Source organism: Mizuhopecten yessoensis, unplaced genomic scaffold, assembly GCF_002113885.1.
Source record: "Mizuhopecten yessoensis strain PY_sf001 unplaced genomic scaffold, ASM211388v2 scaffold7953, whole genome shotgun sequence".
Lineage (NCBI taxonomy): Eukaryota > Metazoa > Mollusca > Bivalvia > Pectinida > Pectinidae > Mizuhopecten > Mizuhopecten yessoensis.
Genome location: NW_018407305.1, coordinates 272,389 through 294,177, shown reverse-complemented (window position 1 = coordinate 294,177; position 21,789 = coordinate 272,389). Strand labels below are relative to the sequence as shown.

At 34.1% G+C, this 21,789-nt stretch overlaps 1 protein-coding gene across 1 annotated transcript in view; it reads right to left on the bottom strand.

Moving 5' to 3' along the window:
• The window catches only part of LOC110454613 (high affinity cGMP-specific 3',5'-cyclic phosphodiesterase 9A-like), a 36,331-nt gene continuing 14,542 nt past the window's right edge, over positions 1–21,789 (bottom strand). The window contains exons 2-5 of the mRNA XM_021504226.1: positions 19,825–19,895; positions 1,190–1,267; positions 333–376; positions 1–5 (exon numbers count right to left, since the gene is read on the bottom strand). Coding sequence (XP_021359901.1) covers positions 1–5; positions 333–376; positions 1,190–1,267; positions 19,825–19,895 — 198 coding nt within the window. The remainder of the gene's footprint in view (positions 6–332; positions 377–1,189; positions 1,268–19,824; positions 19,896–21,789) is intronic.

Genomic DNA, 21,789 nt, shown 5'->3' with positions numbered 1-21,789 from the left:
CTATCCTGTGACAATTGTGGTTAACGATTAATCAGCTTGAAAATATAATACATAACGATGAGTAAAAAAACGAAATATTTTATATAATATATATTATATTATATATATAAGTCCAATCGAAATAACGGAAAGTTAAAATGTATTTTTTGATAAAGGAGATAGGCAGACGGAAATCAGTTTGCATAATGCGAAAGTTGCATAATTCTCAGTTGGTTAGCGGACAAATACAGTTACTCAAAGAAATTATAACTACGTTCACACATAATAAACAGTTATAAAATAAAGACACAGTGTTAACGTGATAATGACGTCAGAAGTAGAAGGTGGCTTACCATTGGCAGCTGTGGGTGAGGTTATTACGACTTCATATGGGGACCTGTAAACGAGAAGTGGAATAACAAGCTATATAAGCTTCAAATCAGCTATTATATAAGCTTCAAACTACTTATTAAATAAGCTTTAAATTACCTATTATATAAGCTTCAAATTACTTATTATATAAGCTTCAAATTACTTATTGATAATCACAAGCGGTATATTACATATCTACTATAACCTCAATTAGCTGCAATAGATTTCGGTTGATAACGAAATCATGTTAGCCTATCTGATGAATGGCGAACCCGCGACCAAGTGGTGAAGGGCTAATTGTAGCAGAATATCAGACGCCTAAACTACGCGGCCCCTATATTCGAAAGAAGCCTCATGATCATACTACCAAGTACTAAAGGCTTCTATAGTGGTACACATAACCGAATATGATATATATTTAACAAATGCTTTCTATAAAGTCGTATATGGCTATATATATTTGTCATACCTATGTACTTCGACACAAGAAGCGTTATAACGTAAAGGGATGTAATTATACATATGTCAATATATGAAGGAATTGTAACACTTGAGATTATTTTCGGAATTGCATTCACCATGGCCAGTTTGGTACGAATGATAAATGCTGAGTATATTTTAAACACAAACAGGAACTGAAAACTTATCTTGCGACCTTTCGAAAACGTCTGTTTCAAAGTCGAGTCAAGACACCGGTCATTTACACTCTTTGCTTGACAAAGGAAACAGACGTTTTTGAAAGCTCGCAAAAATAAGTTTTAAATTCCTGTTAGTGTTCAAAATAAGCTAAGCGTTTATTTACTTGAGATAATACTATGTGTACTCCAGATATACTTACGATGCCCCGTTCTTGGTCATGGATGGCGATATGGGGACCAGGGCTCCATCGATGTCCCTTAGTGTTATTCCGGAATATCTAAAAAATACATACATAAAATCTATGAAAATGAATTATAAAAATTCCACATTTACAAATGAAAATATCAAATAACACTCTTAAAATAAGGCATGTCCTCAAACAACACTATCAAAAAAGTAACTTTTGAGACATTAGAAAAGAAAGAAAGAGACACGGTGGCCCGCAGTTCCAATTTACTTAGCTGTAAATGAGTACGTGGTTGGGCAGTGCTAGAATTGTTGAATGCTAGCTATTAGCGCCGAAATGGCAGCGCCGAAATGGCAGCACAGGCTGTACGCTCCCCAGGGAGTTGAGAAAGATATTGGCTGGTTGCAAAGGCCCTATAACGACGGATAATAGTTTGTGACCAGCTTTGAGACGACCTACGAACTAGGTTGTGCTAAAGCGGTATATAAGAACTTCGAATTATTATTATTAGTAGTAGTAAAGTACTTCTACCACAATACGCTGTGTTATTCCACTCTCGGATCATTGTATATGACCTACAAGAGTTTTGATTGGTCGAGAAGATGAACTTTGACCGGGACGACTTTTTCCACTTGCTTTTTGCCACATGCTGTTTTGTTTACGTCGTCTGCTATCAACATCCGACAAATGTTGGTGACTTTGTGTGGTTTAGCGGAAAAGGGGGTTATTAAGGCGATATTAAAAGAAGATGATACTTAAAGATTTGATCGCTAGTTTCAGGCAAAATTTCTACAGACGATCGGTATCGTTTCGACGTCACACCGTCGCGTGTCCAGGTCGTGAAACCAAAACAAATTACGATCTGTCACAGTGTCGGAAAATATTTCGTTCTCCCAACGTCCCGTTATCGCTATTTGGACGGCCTGCCTATGGGCGTATGGCTGAACTTTCACTATAAACGTCAACCATAGAACCGTCAAGAAGAAACGTAGGCCTATGGTTTTGGACATTGACAGCGATAAGTTCGTCACTTCGTACGATATGCTTACGCGCATATAGTCCGTGGTTAATTTATATAAATCAATGAAATACGGCTACTCTCAATATGTAAAGTCGTTCATCTATTATATTTTTTCATGAAGTTGTTGCCGAAATATTAATTTTGACAATTGTTGAATTTGTAAAAAAGAAGTTGTTTTTTAATATTAATGAGTGACTTTTTACATATGGGTCATAACACTACGCCAGCCTTGTCAACAAATACACGTGTGCATGTTATTTTCGACTGATCATGAGATTGTGGTAGAAACAGATCACACGACTCGTGGTTGTTGAGTATGGTGTTTATTTCACTCTCGATAGTTAATTTTCAAAAGCTAAAGCTCGTGTCTTTTGTAACTTTTGAAAATTAATTAACTATTTATCTATCTGGTCTAGTATTTGCATGCTTGGCCGATGTGATGTAGAGGAAAATGTTATGGTCACTGTTAGATATGTAGCGTAAGATTTCAGATAGTATCAACACATTTTATTGGTGTTCAAGCTAAGAAAAATTGCTTTTATGAATGAAAGATGTACCATTTTAATATTTCTTTTTTTCGCAAATAGTTTGATTGCGTTTAAAGTGGATAAATACACATGTCTGCTTAATCTAAACTGCACGTGACCAGAAAGTGTCAGGGCTATTTGTGACGAGACCTTATGTCTCAAAAATGTTCATGTAGCAACAGATTATAGAAAGCTAGAATATAGTAAACGGATATCCAAGCATCTTTGTGTGTGTGTCTCTGTTTCTTTAGCTACCTTCTCAGTTCAGTCTTAAATTTGTGCATCTTTTGTGATATAAACTTGAAATGGATGTTTTTGTCTGAATAATAAAAAAAAACATGAAACGTTGCTGAAGATTTTAACTGACCTCCTACAGGAATGTCAACGCAAAGAGTAACACACATAGCTATGTCATCCTCCGTGTGGTTCCTTGACACTGGCGTAGATACCCAGTAGTGTATAAAACAACACGTTATGTGGGGTAAACACACCTTATTACTGACACAGCGGTAATCCCGTCATCACAAACACAAATGTCAAGATTTTACGTCATTGAACCTTCAAGTTAATTCCTGTTTCATAATCCTCTAGTATACCGTTGTGTAATGTATGGATTACGAAACGAACAACATAAATTTTCTGGGGAGAACCTGACTCATGGTTAGAATATAAAACGACACGTTATGCGGGACCTCTAATTAATGACACAGCTGTAATCCCGTCATCACAAATACAACTGTCAAGATTTTACGCCAATATTTTACATAAACCTTTATTTAATGTCTAGAGTAGTTTCTATTGTATAATAAGAGCGCAGCTCTTGCGCAAGAAGCGAAGCTCTTTTCCGGTAACATGAACGCACAATAGCACAACGACCCTACTTCCGTAATCGTCGGTATCGACGGAGGAAGTCAATCAGATGAAGATGAAGAATTGAAGTCATGGTAACGTCGAAATGCTATGCTTCCAAAATCCTTCGTCACGGAAGTAGCTAGTATAGAGTTACCGCGGTCCTATTTTTACAATGCTGTTTAGATTTGCTACACAATCTCAAAAATATCTCTTTATTTGATGTATTTTTTCTGTGGTTATGTAAATTCATGACTTTAAAAATTATAGAAACTGAAGCTTCTTTTAAATTTTCAGTCTTTTCTTCTCTCCTCCCAAACCGGAAGTATATAGTCACTACCAAACCAGAAAGAAATCATGATATGTTTGGGTTATTGTTATTCTCTTTTACACGATTTAAAGGGATCATGTAAAGTATATCATGTCGGAAAATAAAATTGGAATTTAATCACCAATATAGTTAGTTTTTATAATAACAGATAATAACAGTTATATTTGATAAACAATACATCTTCAAATATGAAGTCCCTCTACTGGGCCTCACTCTTTCCGCAACATTACGCTGAGGCCATAGACGGGGCTATTAAATGCAACAGTACCAAATGCATTTGTTTTTTCTCTTGTGACTGCATAATTCATTCGAATGCTTATCTTTACTTATAATTAATTTTACATTTATCGCTATAAAACGAATAAATAGATAATATGTTAAACAATGTTATTTAGAAGATAAGATTGAAAAAACAGCATTTAGACGCTTCTCTCGTTTCAGGCAATGCCTGTTTTCAAAATGAATGATTTTGCCCAGCAAAAGATTCAAGTATATTATAAAAAAAATACAATTACAGGTAAATTTTGTATGTATTAAAATGGGTAATGTTATGATTCAAAAATTATACTTTACTATCGAAACAAATGTACGAGATTCGCTCTCCCCAGGCCATGCCTGAGTCATATTATATGGATTAATAATTCATAAATCAACATATAATGTTAAATAAAACTATCACAGATAGTCAAATTGCTTTTGTCTTTTTCAAACTGCATCTCTTAACCCTGTACCATTTGGCTTAATGTCATGACCTCGGATGTTATTACGGCCATGTTTTCATGACATACTTCTTTAACATATAATCTATTGAAGCCAAAATGTTTTATTCTAAATTTAAGCACTTCTGATCAGTCCAAAATATTCAAACAGAACATCTGTTGAAGTGACCAGAACATTCAGTAAACAATTATCATTACAAACGGTAGATTTGTACATACCGTGACTGTATGACAGGAATACCAATGTGTAACAACATACTCATCTCGACTTTTCGAACCATTCATTATATTCGCGTTGTGACACTTTTTAATGTCAATGTTTATGGCAATATCTATTATATCTATAATACCTATCTTATGCCGTTTGTATACGCTCCCTATCGATACGCGAAACGTCGGCGGTCGAGTGACGGGGAAAATATACAATTTCGTCAATTCATTGTACAGGTAATTAATACCAATCGCTCTCTCAGTCATAGCTTGACAAAGGACCAGTCGATTTTGAAACGTTACGACACGTTTAATACGTACATTGTTTGTGTAGAAAGAAAAAACTTTTATATTCATGGCAATGTGTTCGCCGTGATTTCTTTCAGGGCAAAATTTACGCTTTTGGAGAAACTCAAGCTCGACTAGTCAGGAATACCGTTTGTCCGTACGATGATAACAGGCGACACATGTCATCTAACTGACTACACGTGTTTTAAATGTAAACAACTGATTACACGTGTTTTAGATGTAAACAACTGATTCCACGTGTTTTAGATGTAAACAACTGATTCCACGTGTTTTAGTAAACAATCTTATCTTATCAAATGTTGATATGTCACATGTAAATATGTAAAGCAATTATCACTGTTTACACCTGTAAATATGTAAAGAAATTATCACTGTTTACACCTGTATATAATCAATGAGCACACGTGTTTTAATTTAAATTATAAACAAGTATATAGAAATAATCAATGACCACACGTGTTTTAATTTACATTGTAAACAAGTATATAGAAATTATCACTGAGCACACGTGTTTTAGTTTACATTGAAAACAAGTATATAGAAATAATCAATGATCACACGTGTTTTAGTTTACATTGTAAACAAGTATATAGAAATAAGCAATGACCACACGTGTTTTAATTTACATTGTAAACAAGTATATAGAAATAATCACTGAGCACACGTGTTTTAGTTTACATTGAAAACAAGTATATAGAAATAATCAATGATCGCACGTGTTTTAGTTTACATTGTAAACAAGTATATAGAAATAATCAATGACCACACGTGTTTTAATTTACATTGTAAACAAGTATATAGAATTATTAACTGAGCACAGATGTTTAGTTACAGTGTTTCCAGGTACATAAGAACTATCTCTTATTACATATTTGTATTACAATGGTAGCAAGTCTATATAATTGTTTTATTTACAGGTTAATCAAGTACAAATTAATTATCACTGATTACACATGTTTTCTCTAATGGTGAAACAGGTATATAAAAACAACCACGGATAACACATATTTTTTCTAATGGTGAAACAGGTATATAAAAACAACCACGGATTACACGTGTTTTCTCTAATGGTGAAACAGGTATATAAAAACAACCGCAGATTACACGTGTTTTCTCCAATGGTGAAACAGGTATATAAAAACAACCACGGATTACACGGGTTCCTCTAATGGTGAAACAGGTATATAAAAACAACCACAGATTAAACGTGTTTTCTCTAATGGTGAAACAGGTATATAAAAACAACCACGGATTGCACATGTTTTCTCCAATGATGAAACAGGTATATAAAAACAACCACAGATTAAACGTGTTTCCTCGAATGGTGAAACAGGTATATACAAACAACCACAGATTACACGTGTTTTCTCCAATGGTGAAACAGGTATATACAAACAACCACGGATTACACGTGTTTTTTCTAATGGTGAAACAGGTATATAAAAACAACAACGGATTCTCTAATGGTGAAACAAGCAAGTCCAAGTTCAAGTGTTTTATAACCTTGGTTCCAAAAGGATTTATTCGATATGCATGCCTCAAGCAACACATGTTTTATCTTCGGAAACGAGGTCACCGTTACCTACATTGCCTGAACACAATATTGGGTCATATCAAAGCACACGTAGCCTTCTTACTAGATTAGCTTTTGGCTATTTTGAGCGTTTTTTTTCTGTTTTATCACCGTAATGATATATCTATGTTTAATGAAACCATTGGGAAAACAGGAAAATGAACAACGCATTTCACATTCCATTAACCTGAATATAAAAAGCGTTCATTTCTTCAGATTAAATTAGCTTGATTGGTTGAAACCTGATGACGACAAAAACTGTAACTTTTCTTGGAAACTATTTTATCCGGCTTGATTATAGCTTTGATAAATCAGTTTTGAATAGAAAACCATAGGTTTCGGGTATGACGGAATACTAAAGATGGAATAAACACAATAATATCAAAAACAGCGTTTAGTGAAAAAATCCCGCGGAGGTAGACCAGGACTCGAACTCATGGACTTCAGATCGCTATGTTATTACTCTTACCCATTGTACAAACATGAGTTGTGGATGATGTCCTATAAGCATTGAAGTTCAATGACAAATTGTAAACTGTTATCCATAGGAAGAGGCCTGGACTAAATTTATTCCTATTCAGATACAGACCCATTTAATCCCGTAACGTTAAAACTTACATTGTAATAAAGGATGTTTTGTTGTGCCTCATTGATTTGTTTTGTTGTCACTACCCGAGTTCTCGCTTTAATGACGTCGCATTACTGATAATTGACCTATATTTCCTCAAGGGTCTCCATGTAAATCTTTCCTTTGTTCCTATTTTGCCAAAGTTTTATCGATTTTTATTCGATTTGTGGTTTTGTTGACGCTTTCGTATTATCTTCATGTCAGGAACCATGACGATATTGAAAGAAATTTGGCAAACAAAGTTTTAAAATTCAATCACGTTTCATTTTAAATACATTCAATATTTATTACTATAATTCCGAATACAAAGCCAGGTAATCGATTTCATCCCGGTTAATCTGTGGGAAGTAACAGGGTGATAAATCTTATTCGATATTAACAACAATGAGAACTGCCGTCACTCCTATGATCCTGCTGGTGAATAACGGTCAGATAATGAAAAGCGTTAGCCCAATGTTAACAACTAATTAGAAACAAATCTGACACACGGTGAACGTTCCCGTGTTTAACCCTCATAACAGTGATCACCACAATACATTCACTGCGCAATTTGTCCTATATGATAATGACATGGGTTTAAGGTAAATCTATAATACCTAATTACTAATTACACAGACTTATATTGGCGCGTGCGTGTCACGTCTCTGGAGAACAATGACGGCAGTGATTCCGGTTAGAGCCTAATGATGTCTATGGAATTATGAATATTACAGCTAATCCGTGGTCGTCATTAACGGTTTTGACGGCAAAATATTACTAATATATACGTCCTGTTTATAAATATATATACAACCAGTTATGAAACTATTGCAACTCTCTCATCAAGCTCTTTTTTCTATCTTTTGCTAACTGCCAATTTTTACTTTTTCTTTAATCATATATTTATCTAGCAGTAATCTAATTCTTTATTTACTATATAAACGCACACCCACTAGAATAAAAGTAAAAACTCGCATACACCGTAGGGACCCCCGGATAATCTCAGCCTCCGGCCAAGCCCGGTAAAAGAAGCAATGCACTGTAGCTCACGGAAGCAGAGACGTTTCTCTACTGCCGGGTGAAACTGGTTGTCTGAGACCCGGGGTACATAACAAACACAATATATACCTCCCTATTAGAACACTAAAATACACAATAATTGCACTTTCAAATAATACCCCCAAAAAACAAAACAAAAACAGAAATTTTATCTTACAATACTATCGAATCATTTTTGTAACTGACTACTACTATAAACCTTCTTGGCCCCTTTCGATCGCCCTCCCACGAAACAAAAACATTAGTGAGGAACAACAAACCCAGATGCAGCGCCTGGTGAAGATGGGCTACGCCCAAATCGCCAAAAAACAACTTCAACCAACGTCATTACCGGTCGAAGTACAGCCTGAACATAGCACGACCTTTACTTCCACACAACACCATCAAGGTTTTTATTAGAACTTCAATATGGTGGCATATTCCTGCCATCGACTTTCGACATATTTTTTAAAAGATGTCGACATCATTCATGAATATGTCGCAGTAATGTTTAAATTATGTCGACATATTTTTTTTCCATTTTCCTAGATAGTTTTGCCAAGATATTTTTCACGTAAATAGGTTACTCGGCTTTTTATCATGTTATTGGTCAGACAAGAAAAGGAAGGTTCACCATCGGAAAATTGAAACCATCTAATTTATCGTACATTTTAGCTCAACGCCTTCTCTTTTGGTCTGTTTCTAAGTAAAGATCAAGGCAAGTTTCTGAAGTAAAAGTGTCTGCAGTATCGATGATTTCAAGCTCAGTAGGGTATAAATCATCCTCGATATCTAGGGGTCACACTCGCTTTCGCTCTCTTCACCCCTGGAATATGTTATAGCAAAATTGAAAGCACGAAGATGGCTGTTTGATTGGTCTCTGGTAAAAAAAACCTGATCAACCGCTAGGGTGATATCTGTCGTTTGAATATTACAAAAGGGAGACACCCGACTTCAAAGCCTGTCAATTTTTACCGTCACGTGACCACGAGATTCTTTTGATGTACATCAAAGGATCGAACTAGTCTTCTCGTCTCATATTCAAGGTGTTGCACACTGAGCCTTCGATTTGTCTTTGACATATTCCAGGGGTGTAGAGAGCGAAAGTGAGCGTAAGCCCTGGATATCGAGGATTGTATAAACAATCGGTGTTATCATTAAATATTTGTTGTTGTTAAAAGTACAACACACAATGGGAATATATCCGAATGTGACATTGAAGGACTTGGCTAGGTTTCCGCTATCCGTTTATAACCTTTGTACTATTTATAATTATAAACGCTCACAATCTAGGTAAACAATAATATACCATTAATCTTTTATCACGTATGTAATGAATCTATTTTTCCATAAAGTGTGTATTTCCGGTAAGAATGAGAATGAAAGCATGCGTAAGTTTCAACTGTTTTGGCTGTTTTCACCTAAAAAATGATATCTTCGTTCTTTCTCTTCTTCTTCTTTTCTTCTTCTCCTTCTTCCCCTTCTTCTTTTCTATCCTCTTCGATAATTCTCGTTATACCGTAGTAGTGTTAAAAGTTCAAGGGGTTGGTTTTACTTTTCAAGTCTTTATTATATTAATTATAGAATCTATTACATATTATCGGCAAATTGTCAGGGTTTGAAGGACAAAGGTAAACGAAAAGATGTTTTCTCATACTTAAGGCGCCAGAAGTGGAATATTTACTGTTTACAAGACACTCATTTTACTGTAGATATTGAAAATATTCTTAGGTCAGAATGGGGATATAGCTGTCATTTTAGTTCTTATAAATCTAACTTAGGGGGGTAGCGATTCTAATTAATAATAATTTTGAAGGTAAAGTTCTGAAAGAAAAAATTGATAAAGAAGGTAATTATATTGCCTTAGATATGTTGATAAATGATTAAAATGTAACTTTAATAACAGTATATGGTCCAAACTTAGATACATCTGGTTTTTATAAGCAAATAATAGATGTAATAAATGAATATAGTAATAATTTTTGTATTATATGTGGAGATTTTAATTTAGTGCTGAACCCTGACCTTGATTATAATCCTAAAGCTAGAGATAAAGTAATTGAACTTATAGATGAATTCAGTCTAGTAGATATTTTAAGAGAGCAACATCCAGATTATAAGAGATATACATGGAGGAGAAATAATCCTATTAAACAGGCGCGTTTAGATTTTTTTCTCGTATCAGAAAATATGTTAAGTAATGTACAGAACTCTAGTATTGAAACTGGTTACAGATCTGTTCTATAACAATAATATTTAATGAATTTAAGAGAGGAAGAGGACTTTGGAAATTCAATAATTCTTTATTACATGATGAGAATTATCTCAAAACTGTAAATAAACTAATTTTTGAAATTAAAAAGCAGTATGCCCTATTAATATATAACCCACATTTTATTAATAATATATCAGACGAGGATATCCAGTTCCAAATCAACGACCAGCTTTTCTTAGAGACCTTACTATTTGAAATACGAGGTAAAACTATTTCATACGCATAATATACAAAAAATTGCAAAATATACAAGAAAATATTCTAATAGAATCTATTAACAGTATAGAAAATATGGATAATGTCAATCTGGATCAAGTAGGTGAAAAAAGGAAGGAATTGGAAAAAATAAGACAAATTAAAATGAAGGGTAGCATTATAAGGTCAAAGGCAAAATGGGTGGAAGAGGGAGAGAAGTCAACACACTATTTTTTTAATCTTGAAAATTAGACATTTTACCTCAAAAATTATCCCGATAATAGAAAAAGAAAATGGTGATGTTATAAGAAAACAAGATGATAATTTAAATGGAGTTAAATTATTTTATGAACAACTGTATGCAAGTAATAGTAATATCGAAGAAGTGGATTAAAATAAATTTCTATCCAATGGTAATGTTCCAAAATTAAACAATGTAGAATCTTTATCTTTAGAGGGTAAAATAACTTTTACTGAAGCGTCACATACTTTAAAACACATGGAAAGTAATAAAAGCCCCGGGTCGGACGGATTTACAGTGATTTTTGAAGTATTTTTGGAAACAACTAGGTACATTTGTTGTAAGATCTATTTATTATGCATATATAAATGGAAACTTATCTATAACTCAAAAACAAGGAATTATTACATGTATACCAAAAGGTGATAAACCAAGGCAATTTCTTAAAAATTGGAGACCTATTTGTCTTTTGAATATTGTTTACAAAATTGCATCTGGCTCAATAGCTTCTAGATTAAAAAAATATTTTAGATAAATTAATTAACACTGACCAGACAGGATTTATTGCAGGCAGTTTTTTAGGGGAAAATACACGATTAATTTACGATATTATGCAGTATACAGAGGACAATGATATAGATGGGATGCTTTTGATTGTTGATTTTGAAAAGGCATTTGATTCTGTTAGCTGGGAGTTTATTGAAAATGTATTTAAATATTTTAATTTTGGTGATACCTCTCTCATTTTAGATGGAACGAAACAATCATTAAAAGAATCAATAAAAGAGCTTAATTTATTTGCAAAAAATTCTGGTCTTAAAATGAATAAAAATAAAACATTAGTTATATGGATAGGCAGTAAAAAGTACAGTGATGAGATATATTATCCGGAATGGAACCTGCAATGGGGAAGTCAAACATTGATGGTATAAGTTATAGAATTTCATGTAGGTTTACATCAAATCCCTAAATTAAACTGTTATAAAAGATTAGTGAAACTTAAGTCAATAATAAAGAATTGGAGTAGACGAATATTAACACCAATAGGAAGAATACAAATAATTAAATCTTTATTAATATCCCAATTTAATCATCTATTAATCTCCTTACCAAATCCCGATGAATTTTTTTATTAAAAAATTAAATTCATAAATATCTAATTTCTTATGGAAAAGTAAAGTAGATAAAACAAAACGGGAAAAAATCATCAAAAGCTATCAGGAAGGGGGTCTTAATATGATACACATCAAGTCTTTTATTGAAGCCTTGAAACTTCCTTGGATACGTAGGTTGCTTACATCAGGTGATATTCAAACAAATATGTTAATCAGGAAATTTTATTTAGTTGTGGTTCAGAATACTCATCGATTATTCAAGGCAATAATTGTAAAAACCTTTTTTGGAAAGATGTGTTCCAATCATGGAGAAAAATAGCTGATATAGAAGCTTGTGTAAGAGAGATGCCTATGTGGTATAACAAATATTTTACAGTAGGAGCCAAGTGTTTATTTTATAAGCAACGGTTTCAAAAGGGTGTTATAATTATAAATGACTTATTAAAAGATAACTACTCTGGTATTTTCAATAGTTTTATAGAAACATATGTAAAATTCATTGAACTTTCCGACACATCTATATAGCTTCTTTATTTCTCGATCTCTCCCCCCCNTCACTTCTAAACGATGCCTTTATATAACGGACACAATTTAGCTGTAATTTAATTTAATTATACATAAACATAATCAGGTATTAATTATACCAGGAAATATGCAGTTTATTATAAATGAATATTTAATGAATGAATTGTAATGCGTGAGAGGAGTAATGTTTATATATGATTTATTTGCATTGTTTTAAATTTTGGAAAAAAATACAAAAAAATACAAAAAATAAATAAAGTGTGTTATTTAATATAAATTTCACAACACTTCATTTATTCATATAATATATGTAAATATAATATAAGTCGCCATAAGGTTTGCCTTACTTGGTCTTTAACAAAATGTCATACACTTCCATTGCGTTTGAACATTTATTCTAATGTTTAAGATTAAGTATTCATCTAATGTACCAGGCTTTTCATGTATCTTAATCAGTATTGTATTTTGAAAACACGTCGCAAAAAAGGACCTTTGAAATGCATCATTTAGATTTTCACTCCTTTTTTACCTGTTATCCTGCGTTACTCTACAACACCGTACCGATGGGTTATAAGCCACTGTATGATACACTGTGATTCAGGTCGTGACTGCGGGAAAATCCTGTTTAATTGACTAAAGTAAAACAGATGTGCTGACAAAGATATCTTCCCCGGGGGTTATCTCCCATTCAAGTGTTTGGGAGTAACGTGTCTCGCATGCTCGTTATCCTGATCTGTGTGCTTTCCCCTAATTAGAAGATTGATCCGACGCCATAACTTGCAGCGTGGATCGATATCCAATATGCTGCCACGCCGGTTTGTGGTTCAGGTAAACAGAACTGTATTATTGGAAACACTTTCATAAAGATCACAAGCTTAAAGCTCATACATCAGGGTTCTACGCCGGCCATATCTCACGATTGAGCAGGGTAATCAGATGTGGAGATGATGCACACAGAACGAAAGAGGAGATTACGTGTAAAAGAGTTCGCTTATTTATAGTTTGTCTGTACTATTTTTATCTCAGTATTTATAGTAGTATTTACAATTTCGTTATCAGCCATTGAGAGACATGAGAAGCCCACTATAGGGGGAGATGGAATCACGTTATCATTACTTAACCGAGATACAAATGTAATGTTTATTGTAATAAGGAACTGGAACATTACATTTTTAATCATAAATGGAAAATGTAATATATATGTTTTTATTCATGCTATTGAATTAATCTCCTTTTGAATATTCAAGAATATGCTGGTACCCGAGCCTTAAGAATAACTTAAAAGCAGCCTTGCTGGCCAGCGTTGGAGTTCAATTATTATTTTGTGTTTGAACATTCCTGTTGAAATTAACTGAGTTGGTCCCTTGCGTAATAATGAATGAATATGATGATATGTCTTATTGGAATTCTAATTTAAAATAAAAAACAATGAGAATTTAAGCACAAAGAGGCTCCCTTGGGTGACTTGGGTGATCATGTTTACTATTCACAAACTCCAAAATCAGAATTTCTAAAAGTAGAAGGCTCACATATGCTGATGAATGAGATGTGTTTATGGAAGTTCTATTGATTTAGAAAAGTGTTGTTAAAGGCACTCTAACAAACAGATGACCAATGCGTAAATTTCCCTACTTGCTTTTGGCTAGGAAGACTTCCGGTTTTGCAAAATTAAAACAACAACTGTCACCGCAAATTAAAGCCGAACAGCTAGAGATTTCTCTATTAGTGATTAAAAACGCCAAGAATAAATTTGCTTTTATCAGCTGTTCAGAAAAATATCCAACAAATGTTATGAAGGACTAGCGATATGGTTTAATAGAAAAAGCAACAGCTTCATTACATAACCATTTGAAACTGAATAGCTCTTAGATAGTAATTAGTAGATAGTAACAAATCTAGCACGTCCACAACACAATCACACTACACCATCGCGGCTGATAACAACATGTTTGTGAACATAGAACAGATTTCACTGTACTCTAAAACGATAAAGAGGCATGTGTGGACCTCAAAACTATACTAAAGGAGGATGACATTGAGGTCAAAATCACAGCAGATGAAAGAAAGTGTCCTGGGAGCAATTGGACCGTTTAAAGAACTGGTTCCAATGAACGATAAAGTGTTTTCTATGGTTAGTTAGACTTGTTTCCATGGTAAGTTAGACTTGTTTCTATGGTTAGTTAGACTTGTTTCTATCGTTAGTTAGACTTGTTTCTATCGTTAGTTAGACTTGTTTCTATCGTTAGTTAGACTTGTTTCTATCGTTAGTTAGACTTGTTTCTATCGTTAGTTAGACTTGTTTCTATCGTTAGTTAGACTTGTTTCTATCGTTAGTTAGACTTGTTTCTATCGTTAGTTAGACTTGTTTCTATCGTTAGTTAGACTTGTTTCTATCGTTAGTTAGACTTGTTTCTATCGTTAGTTAGACTTGTTTCTATCGTTAGTTAGACTTGTTTCTATCGTTAGTTAGACTTGTTTCTATCGTTAGTTAGACTTGTTTCTATCGTTAGTTAGACTTGTTTCTATCGTTAGTTAGACTTGTTTCTATCGTTAGTTAGACTTGTTTCTATCGTTAGTTAGACTTGTTTCTATCGTTAGTTAGACTTGTTTCTATCGTTAGTTAGACTTGTTTCTATCGTTAGTTAGACTTGTTTCTATCGTTAGTTAGACTTGTTTCTATCGTTAGTTAGACTTGTTTCTATCGTTAGTTAGACTTGTTTCTATCGTTAGTTAGACTTGTTTCTATCGTTAGTTAGACTTGTTTCTATCGTTAGTTAGACTTGTTTCTATCGTTAGTTAGACTTGTTTCTATCGTTAGTTAGACTTGTTTCTATCGTTAGTTAGACTTGTTTCTATCGTTAGTTAGACTTGTTTCTATCGTTAGTTAGACTTGTTTCTATCGTTAGTTAGACTTGTTTCTATCGTTAGTTAGACTTGTTTCTATCGTTAGTTAGACTTGTTTCTATCGTTAGTTAGACTTGTTTCTATCGTTAGTTAGACTTGTTTCTATCGTTAGTTAGACTTGTTTCTATCGTTAGTTAGACTTGTTTCTATCGTTAGTTAGACTTGTTTCTATCGTTAGTTAGACTTGTTTCTATCGTTAGTTAGACTTGTTTCTATCGTTAGTTAGACTTGTTTCTATCGTTAGTTAGACTTGTTTCTATCGTTAGTTAGACTTGTTTCTATCGTTAGTTAGACTTGTTTCTATCGTTAGTTAGACTTGTTTCTATCGTTAGTTAGACTTGTTTCTATCGTTAGTTAGACTTGTTTCTATCGTTAGTTAGACTTGTTTCTATCGTTAGTTAGACTTGTTTCTATCGTTAGTTAGACTTGTTTCTATCGTTAGTTAGACTTGTTTCTATCGTTAGTTAGACTTGTTTCTATCGTTAGTTAGACTTGTTTCTATCGTTAGTTAGACTTGTTTCTATCGTTAGTTAGACTTGTTTCTATCGTTAGTTAGACTTGTTTCTATCGTTAGTTAGACTTGTTTCTATCGTTAGTTAGACTTGTTTCTATCGTTAGTTAGACTTGTTTCTATCGTTAGTTAGACTTGTTTCTATCGTTAGTTAGACTTGTTTCTATCGTTAGTTAGACTTGTTTCTATCGTTAGTTAGACTTGTTTCTATCGTTAGTTAGACTTGTTTCTATCGTTAGTTAGACTTGTTTCTATCGTTAGTTAGACTTGTTTCTATCGTTAGTTAGACTTGTTTCTATCGTTAGTTAGACTTGTTTCTATCGTTAGTTAGACTTGTTTCTATCGTTAGTTAGACTTGTTTCTATCGTTAGTTAGACTTGTTTCTATCGTTAGTTAGACTTGTTTCTATCGTTAGTTAGACTTGTTTCTATCGTTAGTTAGACTTGTTTCTATCGTTAGTTAGACTTGTTTCTATCGTTAGTTAGACTTGTTTCTATCGTTAGTTAGACTTGTTTCTATCGTTAGTTAGACTTGTTTCTATCGTTAGTTAGACTTGTTTCTATCGTTAGTTAGACTTGTTTCTATCGTTAGTTAGACTTGTTTCTATCGTTAGTTAGACTTGTTTCTATCGTTAGTTAGACTTGTTTCTATCGTTAGTTAGACTTGTTTCTATCGTTAGTTAGACTTGTTTCTATCGTTAGTTAGACTTGTTTCTATCGTTAGTTAGACTTGTTTCTTTCGTTAGTTAGACTTCTTTCTATCGTTAGTTAGACTTGTTTCTATAGTTAGTTAGACTTGTTTCTATCGTTTGTTAGACTTGTTTCTCAGCTATTCTCAAATTGTAAACATCTGATACGATTGATTTGCCAGTAACCACGACATGAACCCTAAAACAACCTCGTGTTTATGATGATGACAAAGTCTCAGATCAAGTTGCTAATAATTGCTACCTACCATAATGAGGTAGTATTTTAAACGCGTGTATGGTTTGGGGTCTCATAACAGACGGTCCTTTACGCAATGTGTACAGTCATGCTGAAAGCCAGCTCATTATCTTACTACCTTCCTCATCTCAAGCCGTTTCCTTGCGTTATAGTTTGTATAGATGTTAAGGCCTGACGACACTGAGATCCACATATCTGCTGTACCATTAGTTGTAAATGATATTGACTATCTTGTGTAAATCTTTATTGAGCCTTATACTGTCTTTTTATCAGACCTAACTTACTCTGTTATTTCCTCTAATGCCTGATTAATAGACTGCCTGATTGGCCTTGCTAGATTACAAGCGCCATCTTAGGCCGACAGAAAATCCTGTATCATGCGGGCAATATAAGCTCTTTATGAATTGGTCATTTTGGTTCATGTGCGTCTTTTTTATTTATTCATTTTTTAAGTTCTGTGTTTGTTTACAAGAATTGACTTTAAGTGCTTTTAAACTTGTGTTATATTTTGTCCTTTTGTGTTGACGCTTTGATTTAATCTGTCCCTTTGTGTTGATGCTGTAGTATATTTTGTCCTTTTGTGTTGACGCTGTGGTATTTTCTGTCCTTTTGTGATGACGCTTTGATATAATCTGTCCCTTTTTGTTGACGCTGTGGTATGTTTTGTCTTTTTGTGTTGACGATGTGGTATTTTCTGTCCTTTTGTGTTGACGCTTTGATATAATCTGTCCCTTTGTGTGAATGCTGTGGTATATTTTGTCCTTTTGTGTTGACGCTTTGGTATTTTCTGTCCTTTTGTGTTGACGCTTTGATATAATATGTCCCTTTGTGTTGATGCTGTGGTATAATTTGTCCTTTTGTGTTGACGCTGTGTTATTTTCTGTCCTTTTGTGTTGACGCTTTGATATAATCTGTCCCTTTTTGTTGACGCTGTGGTATGTTTTGTCTTTTTGTGATGACGCTGTGGTATTTTCTGTCCGTTTTGTATTGACGCTTAAATATAATCTGTCCCTTTGTGTTGATGCTGTGGTATATTTTGTCCTTTTGTGTTGACGCTGTGGTATTTTCTGTCCTTTTTGTATTGACGCTTAGATATAATTTGTCCCTTTGTGTTGATGCTGTGGTATATTTTGTCCTTTTGTGGTGACGCTGTGCTATATTTTATCCTTTTGTGTTGACGCTGAGGTATGTTTTATCCTTTTGGGTTAAAGCTGGTCTTTGTGCGATGACACCGTGATATGTTTTTGTAGTGTTGTGTTGACGCTGTGGTATGTTTTATCCAGTGCTGATGTTATAGTATTTTTGGTCCTCATGTGTTGACACTGTAGCATATGGCATCCATTTTGTTTGACTTTTATAGTCCTATATTAATGATTAACTCAATCAAATACAACATGCACATGAAGGTAAGCTTAGCAAATTAATACTTGAACAAAAATTGTACCGGCAAGCTCAATGAAAAGATATTTAACGCAATTGGCATTACGTTGCAAATCGGGTATAATTTTAAAAGCAAATCAACAGTGTTATATTTCATCGCTTAACGTAATTGTATGACGTTTACCTCACCATTGATTATCTTTACCTAAACAAAACATGTTTATGAATTGTCAGCCTTCATTTGATAACACCACTTTATAGGTCACCTGAGACAAAGTCTCAAGTGACCTATGGCGATCGTCTTTTGTCCGGCGTCGTGCGTCCGTAAACAATTAATATTTTCGACTCCTTCTCCAAAACCCCAGAACCAATTTCAATGAAGTTTTGCAGAAACCTTTCATGGCCAAAGATCAACCAAAAGTGTGAATTGTATGGTCCCCATGGTCAAATCGACTAAAATCCAAAAATATTCTTCTCGAGATCCAGATATGGTAGACTCAAACACTCTTAAATGGAAGGGTCTTAAGGTGCTTTACCAAGATAGGGAATTTCATGACCCTGGGCTCTCATGTTTCCCACTGGGGAGACGGTAAACTTTACTATAGTTTATATAGGGAAATCACATTTTGCACCAGCATTTGTTTAATTTCCATTGGAATTAATTCAAACTTCGTTAGCATTATCAGCATTGGATAGCAGTTTGATGGTATGCACATATCAGTCCTGAATGACACCCTGAGACTGATGGGGGGAGGGGGGGGGCCAGAAAAGTTGAATTGACTGAAACTTCAAAAATCTTCTTCTCAAGACCAAGATACGGTAGAATCAAATACTCTTCATAGATGGAAGGGTCTTAAGGTGCTGTACCATAATTCAGCTGACTGACGGAACCACTATTTGTACATAATACATATACTACCCAGATCTTTCACACTACTTTTGCATTACATGTAGTTCAAGTTACCTTTGTTACAAAATAATTTCTTTTTCATTTGGTAACATCGATAACATCAGTTTTTTCATAACTCAGGTGACCGGTAAGGCCCTTGGGCCTCTTGTTTAAGTTCTTATCCTTTGGATACTGACATGACAAGTATTGCATTTCACTTTGTTTGCATGTTGTTTTCCACATTTTGTACATCTCAACAATGAAATTGAGGTACCAGTACCTATAATATAACTCAGGTGACCACTAAGGCCCTTGGGCCTCTTGTTTTATTAAGTCAGTGGTACATTTGATGTGAAGACACTGGAGTCAAAGAGTTCCTGTTATAACAATACATCAAATGATGTGTCATGTTTACAACACAATTAGTGACGTTTATAACCTGCAGTGTGACGTTAACAATTTAACGCTAATTGTAAGGAAATACCTGCTGACTCCTGCTGCTTGTGCTATCAGATCATGGATGTCTCTGGAACCACAGAACCGGCTCAAAATAATCTGGAACGAAGACATAAAACTGACATTATTGTGTTGTCTTTCTTAAACATATTCACAGTAGAAACATCTGACACGGGATGGTCTATATATGTATCATGTTTAATGAGTTATATTTTAACATAAAATAATGAAAATATCCTTTTATAAAATTACCAAAAAGGTATGTGCGGAAAAAGTACCCTTTCTTACCATCGTTTCCACATCGCAATTTTAACCTACATCCATCGTTTCCAATACAATATAATTATAATTATAATTTGGGTAGGTCTCTATCGTATCGAAGCTTGTATCTACCATGACGTGGTAACTAGGGGTAACTAAGAAGACATACAAACCGTCAGGTTCGGGAAGCCTACGCCTTCATACAGAAGCCTCGTTTTCGGTTACATATGTAGGCCATATAACCTGATATATGTCTAGTCGATGTCACACCCCTGGATTAACACGATAAACACTCCATACAATACCCCAGCAAGTGTAATGATATGTCGACTTATCCGTAGTTTATCTACCTTCTCATATAATATGGACATCTTATGAACATTAAGTAGTCGTTAATCGGTGGCCACAATAATATTGTGTACATTTTTTTGAAATTTAGCTGTAATTCAGTTTACTGCCTATGTCATTGTCAATTCTTTAAACTTCAAAAAAATATATCCCCGAGAGTACATAAGCATATTTATCGGATCAGCACTATAGTGTATTCTGCTGATGACGTAAATCATGCTACATTATCGTGTATTACCGGGATGTAATTGTACAGCGACCGCACGTGTACGTCTTGATAGTGTAGATAAACATGATTCTGCTTCAATTTACAACTACATAACTGACCGAAAATAGTTCGGCAGGTCATTAGATCAACAACGGTCCTGGAATAGTTTGATTTGTCTTTTGATCAAAAGTTACAGGCCCGATATGGTTCGGCAGGTCATAAGATCAAATATAACAGGCCGGGAACAGTTCGGCAGGTCATCAGGTCAAATATAACAAGCAGTAAATAGTTCGGCAGGTCATTAGATAAAATATAACAGCCGGGAATAGTCACCTCACCACCAAACTCAGCTTCGCAATAATGATCACCTCGTCACCAAAATCGATCAAAAATAAGTTAATTTTATTTAACTAACGATATCATAGTTGGATTTTTAATGTGTATTTATCTCTTTGTATCCAGATTTTCTGGATCTACTTCGTAGGTTGTTGACCATTCAATAAAATGTGTTTATATAACTAATTTCGTCTCTAGTCACACATGCAAAACATGGTTGAATAGGTATAATTTTCTGTATGTTTCCGGACATTCTAGATGGTATTTGTTGGTTGGTGACGGTTTAATAAAATAACTGGTCTATTTTATTATTACAACTAATTTCATCTCAAGTCACGCATAATACGTATTTCTTCATATACATTGTATTTGTTATCAACGCCTCGTTAATTTCAGCTATCTTTTTTCAGTGCACATGCGTAGAAGCTCTTCCATAGCAACGAAATTGCGTTGCTTTGCAGAATTAACCAAAATATTTTTTGAAAGACTCAATATGCAACAAACAAATAAAATTTGATATGCTGAAACATTGTCATACCAGTGTTCATTTGTAGACAGGAAGGTTTGTTTGTCACATGCTGAAACATTGTTATACCAGTGTTCATTGGTAAAAAGGAAGCTTTGTTTGTCACATGCTTAAACATTGTTATACCAGTGTTTATTGGTAAAAAGGAAGCTTTGTTTGTCACATGCTGAAACATTGTCATACCAGTGTTCATTGGTAGACAGGAAGGTTTGTTTGTCACATGCAGAAACATTGTTATACCAGTGTTCATTGGTAGACAGGAAGGTTTGTTTGTCACATGCTGAAACATTGTCATACCAGTGTTCATTGGTAGA